Source organism: Musca domestica, unplaced genomic scaffold, assembly GCF_030504385.1.
Source record: "Musca domestica strain aabys unplaced genomic scaffold, Musca_domestica.polishedcontigs.V.1.1 20, whole genome shotgun sequence".
Taxonomy (NCBI): domain Eukaryota; kingdom Metazoa; phylum Arthropoda; class Insecta; order Diptera; family Muscidae; genus Musca; species Musca domestica.
In genome coordinates this window covers 10,157,332-10,168,487 of record NW_026712250.1, presented here as the reverse complement: position 1 = coordinate 10,168,487, position 11,156 = coordinate 10,157,332, and the positions used below count along the sequence as shown (strand labels likewise).

At 34.9% G+C, this 11,156-nt stretch overlaps 2 protein-coding genes across 2 annotated transcripts; one reads left to right on the top strand and one right to left on the bottom strand.

The window, feature by feature from the left end:
• Nucleotides 1-4,294: 4,294 nt before the first annotated feature.
• LOC101898666 (protein suppressor of forked) lies at nucleotides 4,295-8,213 on the bottom strand. The gene is made up of 10 exons (XM_005184799.4): nucleotides 7,987-8,213; nucleotides 7,594-7,916; nucleotides 7,253-7,528; nucleotides 6,774-6,885; nucleotides 6,513-6,704; nucleotides 5,800-5,991; nucleotides 5,298-5,711; nucleotides 5,119-5,226; nucleotides 4,757-5,060; nucleotides 4,295-4,701 (listed from the first exon to the last, which is right to left on the bottom strand). The coding sequence occupies exons 1-10, from the start codon at nucleotides 8,017-8,019 to the stop codon at nucleotides 4,469-4,471; spliced, it is 2,187 nt and encodes a 728-aa protein (XP_005184856.1). The 5' UTR covers nucleotides 8,020-8,213; the 3' UTR covers nucleotides 4,295-4,468.
• Nucleotides 8,214-10,155: 1,942 nt separating this feature from the next.
• On the top strand, nucleotides 10,156-11,156 carry LOC101898497 (NADH dehydrogenase [ubiquinone] 1 beta subcomplex subunit 8, mitochondrial). The gene is made up of 3 exons (XM_005184797.4): nucleotides 10,156-10,320; nucleotides 10,462-10,691; nucleotides 10,756-11,156. The coding sequence occupies exons 1-3, from the start codon at nucleotides 10,236-10,238 to the stop codon at nucleotides 10,969-10,971; spliced, it is 531 nt and encodes a 176-aa protein (XP_005184854.1). The 5' UTR covers nucleotides 10,156-10,235; the 3' UTR covers nucleotides 10,972-11,156.

Sequence of the window (11,156 nt, the reverse complement as noted above, 5' to 3'; positions counted from 1 at the left end):
TACTAATTTTAATTTAAAAAAATTATTAAATAATTTAATTATTTATTACTAATTTATTTCGTCAAATTACTAATCGATAATCTTTGACCCAACAATCTTATGTCCATAACTCAAATCTGAAATTGGGATATAATCGACCAGACATGTTATTTTTTTACCAATTGCTTAAATCTGAAATTGGGATATAATCGACCAGACATATTATTTTTTTACCAACTGCTCTGTATTTCTATATTTCTCTTTATTTTAAGTTTTATTTTTACTTTCCTAAATCCCTTTAAAATACTGTTTTTTTTTTTTTTTTTTGAAATATCGAAGACATTCATATAAAATTAAAAACAAAATCCTAGAAACCATTTGCTCGCATTAAATGACTTAAGATATTTACACACTCACACAGGTAAACACATTTACATTTATATACATAAAAAATAAAAATATATATTATATACATATGTATAATTACCAATTACCAATACTATAGGTATAACACTTTAAACGATCCTAGAGTTCCTAAATTTCTATAAGAAATTTCTACAATATAAAATTAAAATAATATTTAAAATATATATCTAAGCTATAGCAACGAAATACGAACTAATAATATTCTATGTAATTAAATGTATAGTGTAAAATAGTAAAAACAATCGAATAATTTGTAATAATTAAAAATTATATTTTTTACAAAAAAAATGCATTTGTTTAGTTTTGTTCCCCATTGGGATGGAGAAACCATGAAATAGCCGTAAAACCATTTCCTCGCAATCTGTAAAATAGCCTAAACTTACAAATTACAACAACAAATAGAATGCACAACAAATTAATGTTTTTTATGTGAAGAAACCAACAAACATACATATAAACAAATAATACAGATGTCATATCAATCAAAATAAATACAATAACAAATAAAAAAAAGCTTGGGTAAACAAAAATGTGTTTTATTCATGGTACAATGAAGAGAAGATAGGTCAACTTTGAAAAAATTGCAAGTATAGAGGTCTACCTGTTTGGCTTGTAATGTCAGAATTACTATCAAAACAATAAAAAAGCAAAAAACTTGTTGCATTAGGTGTGTCTGGTTACCCTAAAGTTTGTAACAATTGTTACAAATTGTTACTGGAAGTCGTCTGTTAACCCAAAAGTTCTGCAAAAGAGAGCGGTTGGAGAGAGAAATTTTGACAGTTCTTTCAGTGAGAGTTTGCAAATTCTTGCTGGAAAAATTTCTTCTTGCAATCACTTGCAACTCTTCTTCTTCTCATTCATCGACATTCAATCAGATGTTTTCTATTGTTTGTTTATTTCTTTTTGTGCTTTCAATTTGAAAATATATTTTTTTGGAATTAGCAAGACTAATAGTTTTTGGAGAACAACTTTACAAAATGTGAAAAACGTAAATGTTAATATGCAATAAGAAAATAAACGAATATTTCCAACATTTTTATTTAAAAAACTTGTAAAATTAGTATTGCTTCCTTTGTTTTAATTCTCCTTATGGGGGACAAATTGGTTTGTTTTGACAAATCAGCTGATTAGTTGCAAGCTTCTGCAGGAATACCGTCTGTTTACTTTTCGCATTTTCCTTGCAAAAGAGAATAAAACTACCTTACTCTCTCAGAAAGAAGTTACTGGACAATTCCTGCTGGAAAAGTAACCAGACACAACTATTGATTTTGAATAAATAATTTAAAACCGCGAAAACGCGATAGTTCAAAATTTTTTTTTTCAAAATCATATTCTATATATCTCTTATGGTTTATTTCGCGACAAAAACTGTAGATTTTGTCGATGCATATGTTGTAATAAGCATTTTGAAAACACCCGAATTTGAATATTTTCTGAAAAATTTTTTATTATTGAAAAGAACACGCACACATAAACAAATTAAGTTGACATATTAAGCCAGAAAAATAAAAAAATTGAAATCATATGGTAGTTCTGTCCTACCTTGAATTTATTGTTTTTATTTAAACAAAAAAAACAAGTAAAAAAGTAGCTAAGTTAACTTAAGTTAACTAACTTTTAATACCCTCCACCATTTGGAAGGATCTAGGAAAATTTCAAAAAAAATCCGAAAACTTTCACTTAAATGAAAACCGTTATACGGGTACTATACCAAAACGTGGACCTGCACACACAATTTTCTGTCCATTACGATCTTCAAATACCAAATTTGAAACATTTCCGGTGAATAATGTCACTACAATCATCAAATTACCGAATATCGGGAGGTGCCATTATATGGGGGCTATACGAAGTCGTGGACCTGCACGGACAGTTTTCTGTCATAGGCTGTAGTATCCATTACGAACTTCAAATACCAAATTTGAAATAATTCCGGTGAATAATGTCGGTAAAATGATCAAAATACCGAATATTGGGAGGTGCCATTCTATGGGGGTTATACCAAAACGTGGATCTGCACAGACAATTTTCTGTTATAGGCTGTAGTATACACTACGAACTTCAAATACGAAATTTGAAATAATTCCGGTGAATAATGTAGCTAAAATCATCAAAATACCGAATATCGGGAGATGCCATTATATGGGGGTTATACCAAACCGTAGATCTGCACATACAATATTCTGTTATAGGCTGTAATACCCATTTCGAACTTCAAAAACCAAATTTGAAACATTTCCGGAGAATAATGTCGCTAAAATCATCAAAATACCGAATATCGAGAGGTACCGTTATATGGGGGCTATACCAAAACGTAGACCTACATGACCAATTTTCAATACCAAAAGTTCTGCAGACATAATATACATTTGAGTAAATTTATATCAGCCTACTTCATTTCGTTCGGAAGCTAGAGTGATTTCCACAGAGGGACATACGTCTCTTTCCTTCGATCGAAATTGGGGAACTATGGCACCAATTTTCCAATTCCAAGGTTTGAAATTTCTGCCACCACGGACTATCTAATTAGCCATTTTATTTTAATGCCTCAGAAGACCGAATCCTTTGGCACTCATTTCTTTCTTCGAAGAATGAGTCTTTCTCTTAGATTTCGGCTTCTCATGGATCATACTGTCTCCATAGACCTGAACCTTTTCGCAACCTTTTGTCATTAACCACCCTTTGTCTTCTTTCACAATTTAGCCTGCTTCGAATTAAGTGGTTCATCCCTTCGTTCTCTCAGAAGAACGAGACATAATCTGGTGTATCGACTTCTCATTCACACCATTCTACCTCTCTGATGAGTGAGACTAACTCCCGGGTTTCAACTTCTCTGGGACCATACTGTCTCCGAAAACCGGATTCATTTCACACCTTTTTGATATGAACCACCCTTTTGTCTACTTTAAGTTTGCTTGGAGAACGGTGGTCCATCAAGCAGTTTTTCCTCTCTTTTTGGAAGGCTCAGCGTCCTTTCTATTCACACTCATCCTTGGGAACAAAGGTGTTTGGGAAGATCGGATTGAGTTGGATTTTGTAAAGAAATTCTATCCAGAATGCAGCTTTACCTTCGCAAACGATTTAAGCTGCAAAGTCGAGACCTGAGAAAAAGATGAGTGTGAATAGATCTGAGAAAAGGATGAGTGTGAATAAGTAATAATAGAAAGTCTCGACTTTGCAGCTAAAATCGTTTGCGAAGGTAAAGCTGCATTCTGGATAGAATTTCTTTACAAAATCCAGCTCAATCCGATCTTCCCAATCACCTTATCCGTTCACATTAGGAAAGAAATATAACTTTCCTAATATGCATTCAATCTCAGGAGGATCCTAGAGGATATACACAGAGATCTTCTCATGTGTTTAATAACAGAGATCCTTTAGACCCACAAACCTATCAGACAGATCTGAATAGTATTTATAAATAAGGAGATATCGAGGCTGAAAATTAAATCAGTTCCACATGGTTTGCTGAGATGAGAACGCAACAGGTCGATGGGTAAAGATTTTTGAACAACATTTTTACTTTAAAATCGTAAGAGGTAGCTTGCAACAGCATGTTCAACACGCCAACACTTGGGGCATAGACGTATTTTTGACCTCATCTAATGCGATTCATGGGTTTGTGCTAAGTTATGGGGTGCCATTTGGGTCCGCAATGAAAATGCTCCCTAATTGATTACGTTAGGATATGGTCTAATCTCTGGAAATATTTGATTGTAGATCCTTATGCCCTGTCATTGAGTTTAAGGAATTGTCTAGATAGTGGTCATCCAGAAACATTTGAATTCCCCTAAAAGTTACTTCATTTCTGCACGAAAATTGTTGAGATAATGGTCCCTCAGTTATCATTTGAATTCAGCCAAGAAATCCATTCTTTTCGACCAGCCTGTTTTTTGGAAAATGTGTATCTGCTTTATTAAACTGTATCATAATATTATATATAGGCATGTTTGTAGGTATGTATATCTTGGGATAATTATAAAAAAAACAATTGTACAATAAATTAAATGGAAAAAAACGTTTTTGTTTTTTTTTTTCGCCTCCCCAAATAGTTATGGGTATCTTAAACCTTCGAAAAACGTTTCTGTTGCCTTAGACGATAGATATCATTGACGGGTGGGGCGGCCGTGGGTGTTTCTTCATCACTGTCATCACCACCGGGTAGCATGCGACGTCGTTTAATGCCCGCCGTTGCATCGCCCGAGCACACACTTTCATCCACAATCCAGTGTACCGACTTGGCTAAATCAAAGATCTTGGTGTCACAACCAGGATCTCCGGAGGGTAAGGGGGGTGCTGGAAATTAAACTCATTAAAAAATTGAATGGAATGGTAAATTTCAAAGTCTCACCATCTGTCAGTTTGATGCGATTGAAAATATCAAACAACATTTCAATGGAAACAAATGGACCCCTAAAACAAATGGGTGGTGGTAGGGTGGCACACAAGGCCGCCAATGCTGGGGGTTGAGGGAAGACACCCCCAGCCAAGGGATGGGCACCGGGATAGGCATTGGCCTTGGGCTTAAAGGGTATAAATTGCGAAAAGTCAGGCTTGGGTAATTGCACAGCAGGTTCATTTTCAGGTTCTTCTTTGACCACTGGCGCACCGGGTATGGCAGCCGTGGGCAGCTTGTTCAGGGTTATACCAACATTCTATGGATGGAAAATTTATTAAAAATCTGCTTCCAAATACAATTTTTGTACCACTTACCTCTGTATAACCAATGGATCTTAATTCTATGGTCGTGCAAGGATACAAATCCAAAAACTTATAACGATCCACCAGTTGGGCCGTTTCCTTGCCTTCATATTCTTTTAGCTTTGAAAGAAGACAAAATAAAAAAATATCAATACCAAGAGTATCATATTTCCTCCTTTAAAAAGTCTTACATTTTCCAACACTGCACTTCGCCGCCTCTCCACCTTAACAATACTCGAGAGATCACCAATATTCGATTCAAATTCCAAAAATCGATTCCATATATTTACACTGTGTTGCGGGGTTAGACCGCCCGAAGATAGCACACGCTCAAACAGCACTCTCGTATTGTTATCCTCGTTCAAATGCGATAGATAATCGATGTAGCACATAACATATTCTGGACTACCCCCAAAACGTTTCAAACCCAGCTCGAAAATACGAAAAGCAATATCCTTATCCTTGGAACAATAGTATTCCATTAGGGCGGCAGCAACAAAAACATGATAACGGGAACGTACATCTTCACGGGCCTTCTTAAAGACGGCACGTGCAGATTTAATGCCTTCGGCACGGCGGGCAAATTTCATGTACTGGACATAGGCCTGGAAAAAAGAAAGAAATTTAAAATTTTAAAATAAAATAATTTTACATTTGGTCCTGATGATCAGGGTCGAGCTGAATTCTTCTCACCAGTGTTGGATCAATATCTGGAATGGCCAAGTAACTGTTATACATGGCATGAACTTTATCATATTTCATGCGTCCTTCTTCGAAATCAGCATAGGCAAAGTATAGCAATGCATTTTTGTTCAGTACACCATTGATGGAACGTTCCAAGATATTGGCACATTCGTCCGCAAATATTTTGGCAGCTTGGGTATCCTAATTCAAACACAAATGGGAAGAAGATTTTAATTTAAATTTATACAAATTTGAAATTGATAATTAAATTAGTTAAAATATATAAAACACAGAGACACATAATAAAGGAATGCCCTTGGAGGCATCAGAGGAATTGCATTTTCTTCAATCAATAAAATGTAAGAAAAGAAATGTATTTTAAAAATATACTAAAATTGGATCATTAGGCTTTTTCGCATAATTGAAATTATTTCCATTTAAATTCTTCTCTTTGGTTTTGTATCAATGCAATTTCTCCAATACCTGCCGGCATTTGTTGTTGTCAAATAAAAAATCCATTCAGTTTCAGTTTGTATGTTTAAATGAGACACAAGAGTCCCACAGTTTATTGATAGTCTTATCCATTGGCCAAACTCAAAAAGAATTGGCAAAAACTGTTGCATGGTCTTTCGATATCCGATAACCATTTGTTTCCCCACACACAGGTTTGCCACAAAATCCTGAAAATCAAACATATAATTATAGGAAAACACAATACGCACTCCTTTGTCGGTCAAAGCCTTTGAGCTTTGATCTAAAAATTGTGCAGCCTGATGCCAAACAGCTGGATGATGTGTCAATACCAGCAAACATTGTTCCGTGGCAAACATGACACGACGTGTTATCAAAGCGGTATCTTCAGTTCGCAGAGGATTGGATTTCTCAAAGGCAATGAATTTTTTCCAGAGTTCAACCTAAGAAGAAAAATAAGTTTGATATTTAATTTGAAATCGCATAGGACATTTTATAAGATATCGATTTACTTGTTTGGTTTCCTCTTTAGATAAATTTGGTGGTACGGCGGGTAGATTACGATTCAGACCTTTTGTTATGTTCTCTAATTCTTTGGCGACACGGCGAGCATTCATATAGTCCCTATGCAACAGAAAATAATCAATTAAACCATAATAATCATTTTTAAATTTAAGGAAAATAAAATATTTAATCAACCCATTTAAATTTTAAACAATTTTTTATGAAGAATGTTTTTTAGGGCCTTCATAGCCGGCGGTTTTGAAGTTTTACATAGTCTCGAAGTATAGAAGCCTCCATCTAAGGAGAATGTACTTCCAATAAAAATAAAAAAATAATTATGTTCCATTTAATATAATCCTCATTACACCATCAGACCCATTTTTCCAATCACATATAGTCTTCACTTTAAATAATTTTATATTTCACCTTGCCTCCTACATTCACTTTCCAACATAAACTGTTAAAAACAATCGTGTCAACTACTTACTTGGATCGTTCCAAGCTCATCTTTTCCGAAATAATGGGATTTATGCCATGCTCGAACTGGATATAATCTTTCCACAGCTGTTCAATACCCACAATAGGTGTGATGACAGCTTTCTGATACACGCGACGGACAGCGGTGATTTTTTGATTTTCTGCATAGCTGCCCACAGCTTCCACACTTCTCAAAAACGAGATGTAATCCTGCCATATGGAAAACGAATGCAGATCCATGCCAATTTTTTCCAAGGCAAAATCATAGGCCTGGGCCAGTTTTTCTCTGCAAAAAGAAATAACATTATATTCATTAGTTCCTTTTTTGATAAATACCCTATTCCCACTTACTTGTGTGTACTTAAGCCCGCCTTGGTCTCCTTGACATATGTCAAATATAATTTCCACAAATCGATGTTTAAAATCTTTACCAGCGAACGTTGAAACAGTTTTTCTACGCGCTCAAAGTTCCGGCCCTTCATTTCTTGTTCAATGTAGATCTTCCAGTAGCGGGCAGTGGTTGGGAAAACATTTACCAGAGACTCGTATAGACTGCGCACCTCATTGACGGGACGAAGTTGAGCCTCTCTCAACAGTGTGGACCATGACTCAATATCGTACGGACGCATTTCCACCACTTGTTGGGCCCGCACCAAACGTTCATGGCCCCATTCCTGAAAGACAAAACAATAGCCAATAGAGACCCTCGGACATGCAGCATTTTGCCACCAAACCCAAACTTACAATATCAATTTTGATTTGATCCCTCACAGACATTTTGCAGTTTTATTGTTGTGTATTTTTATAAATAGAAATGTAAATCTTCACACGGCTTGTCTTTTCTAATGTTATTTACACAAAAAATGTAAATTCTGGGTGTATTTTTATTAATTTTACAATTATTTTAAAAAATTAATTAAACCAGCACGACAAGCCAGCCGGCGATATGGGATCTATAAATCGACGAAACAATTGTCAAAAGTGTTAGGGATCTAAAAAGTTAAGTTTACTCATGTTAAACGCGGAGTATTGGCAGCACTGTAAAGCATTGTGTTTTCCAGTGTTGTAAAGTGAAATATTAAGGAAAACACATAAAAAATGAATCCTTATCATTGGCATTTGGTGAGTATTTTTATGCAATAAATTGATTAAAATGTTAATAAATATGATGACAAATGCAAACAACTATTAAGGAAACTTAAGAGTTATTTCTCCAAAAATACAAAATTACGGTAGTCCCTGATATAACAAACCCTTTATCATGGTAGAAATATACAGGTAGACGCATCAACGCTTGGGAAAATTGATCTGTCAAAAAAATTTTAATGTTTTTTCAAATATAAGTAGATTTTTATATGTTTTCTTATACGATGTCATTCAGAGGTTATTATAATTCCCGTTTTTCAACAATTTTTACAAATTTAAATAATTTTTCATTCAACATTTGCAATTTCAAAATTGGTTTGACAGTTCATTGTGCCAACAGATGCCCTTTATCCAAAATCAATAAAAATCTCACCTTTTAGATTCCGCAATATAAAAATGGAAAATACATAAGTTTTTTACGGTTTTGTTGTTTCAGGCTTAAGTTATAAACTGACGTCCTACTTTAAATAATGAACCCAACTTAAACTATGTCACCCTAAGTGTCTTATTTTTTTATTTATTATTACATCTTCAAAGCTGTCCGAAAGGGACTTTTGTTGCTTGGTAACATCACTGAAACTTTTATACTTACTATAATATAAAACCCATTCAGAATTTGCAATAATTCCAGCAAAAGTCATACTCCACCCTCCGCTCAGCTTTGACCACCGTAACTCTCTAGCGAAGTCTCCTTGGCTTCACGTTCAGATTCCAACAATGTCAAGATATCGCCTTCATGAACGGGGCGGATGATTTGACGGTTTTGTTCACCAATGAACTTCAGTTTAACTTGGGTACATTCATGGTACAATGATATCAAGGTAGGGCTATGATACCATATGATTTCAATTTTTTTATTTTCTTGGCTTAATATGTCATCTTTATTTGCTTATGTATGTGTTTTCTTTTCAATAACAAAAAAATTGTTCAGAAAATATTCAAATTCGGGTGTTTTCAAAATGCTTATTGCAACGAATGCATCGACAAAATCTACAGTTTTTGTCACGAAATAAACCATAAGAGATATATAGAACATGATATTGAAAAGAAATGTTGACCATTCATTCAGTTTTCGCGGTTTTAAATTATTTATTCAAAATCAATGCAACAAGTTGTTTGCTTTTTTATTGTTTTGATAGTAATTCTGACATTACAAGCCTAACAGGTAGACCTCTATACTTGCAATTTTTTCAAAGTTGACCTACCTTCTCTTCATTGTACCATGGGTACATTGACTCTAGGATTCTGTTCTCCGTCCCAGCAGCTGTGTCGTTCTGCCATGGTCATGATCATGGTAGAAGAATACAGGTAGATGCATCAACGCCTGGGAACATTGATATGACAAAAAATGTTTAAATGTTTCTTCAAAAATAAGTAGATTTATATATGTTTTCCTATACGACGCTAACCGGAAACGGTTATGGTATGTACTTATTAAGAATTTTTACTAATTTAAATAATTTTTTATTCAAAAATTTCAATTCCAAAATTGGTTTGACAGCTCATTGTCCCAGCAGCTGTGTCGATGAGACTACCTTTATTCTTCTACCATGGTAATAACACATTTTTATACATTTTACGTTAATTTAGTCGTGATACAGGACTTCACCGTAATATGGAGCGTTAATGTAAACACGGCGTTACTGGAAAATACCCAAACATGTCTAAAGTCACATTCACTACGAACTGATAGCCGCGCCAACATAAACATAAGCTAACAATTTATTTGGCATTTAGCGGATATCAAAATCAAAACAAATACTAGAAATGTCAAAATTCTGACATTACTCGTAAGTTCCAATTATTTTCGGTGCGTGAATCGAGGAATCCCAACCAAGGCTGCCACAATGGCTTCGTTAATGAATACCTTTAAATTTGTGCAAAAATTGACTGCCAACAATCCAGCAGTGTTGCGTCAAGCCGCCAGGTCGAGTAAGTTAATTAACACCAGGGATTTCTTTTGGATTTTTGGAAAGAAAATCCACCGAAAAAGTTCATGGTTTACGTAACTCTACATTCCGTTTTTTGATTTCGTTTGGGTTTTTAATTGTTTTTGTTATTGTGTTTTTTCAGTGGCCGGTTGGAACAAGGATTACAAGGCTGGCAAGTTCCCACAAAGCGACGCTGAACGTGAGGCTGCTGCCAAAAAATACTTTTTGCTGCCCGAAGAATACAAACCCTATGCCGATAATGGTTTGGGCTATGGTGATTATCCCGAATTGAAGGGAGGCTTGGGTATTGAGGCCCGTGACCCCTTCTATCCATATGATTTCCCAGAATTGAAGCGTAACTTGCATGAAACTGTAAGTAATGATTGCAGATAATGTAGATATTGTTTATTAATTTATTATGCTTGTGTGTTTCCAGTTCCATGCTGAATCCGATTTGTACAGTGAAGATCGCTGGTCCCAACCTGCCCCTCCCCGCTATGCCAACAGCACCTACTGGTTGGGCTTTTTGGGTTGCATGGCTGGCTGCCTTGTCTTGTATTATTGGTTGGAGAACTACAGAATGTATCGCCCAGTGGCAGTGAAACAATATCCTGGTGATGGCCGCAAGCATTATACATTTGAAACCAATTAAAAAGCCTGGTGTTGAAAAAAATGCCAACAAAAATAGTTTCAATTAATATAAATAAAACTCATTTAATGATAGATCGAGATACAAAAGATTCGTGATTTCTATTGGAAGTAATATGCACAAGGATTTCGACATCCATGTGTTGTAAAAATGAAATAAAACAATTTTGTTAAACAATGTGAAAATGT

What these genes read in the sequence shown, in the direction of transcription:
- LOC101898666 (XM_005184799.4), bottom strand. Translation starts at nt 8,019, where the DNA reads ATGTCTGTGAGGGATCAAATCAAAATTGATATT. An exon ending in ATGAGCTTGGAACGATCCAA is followed by an intron (nt 6,886 to 7,252) that starts GTAAGTAGTTGA and finishes TCTGTTGCATAG; the next exon opens with GGACTATATGAATGCTCGCC. An exon ending in GAAGTGCAGTGTTGGAAAAT is followed by an intron (nt 5,227 to 5,297) that starts GTAAGACTTTTT and finishes CTTCTTTCAAAG; the next exon opens with CTAAAAGAATATGAAGGCAA.
- LOC101898497 (XM_005184797.4), top strand. Translation starts at nt 10,236, where the DNA reads ATGGCTTCGTTAATGAATACCTTTAAATTTGTGCAAAAATTGACTGCC. An exon ending in GCGTCAAGCCGCCAGGTCGA is followed by an intron (nt 10,321 to 10,461) that starts GTAAGTTAATTA and finishes GTGTTTTTTCAG; the next exon opens with TGGCCGGTTGGAACAAGGAT. An exon ending in AGCGTAACTTGCATGAAACT is followed by an intron (nt 10,692 to 10,755) that starts GTAAGTAATGAT and finishes GTGTGTTTCCAG; the next exon opens with TTCCATGCTGAATCCGATTT.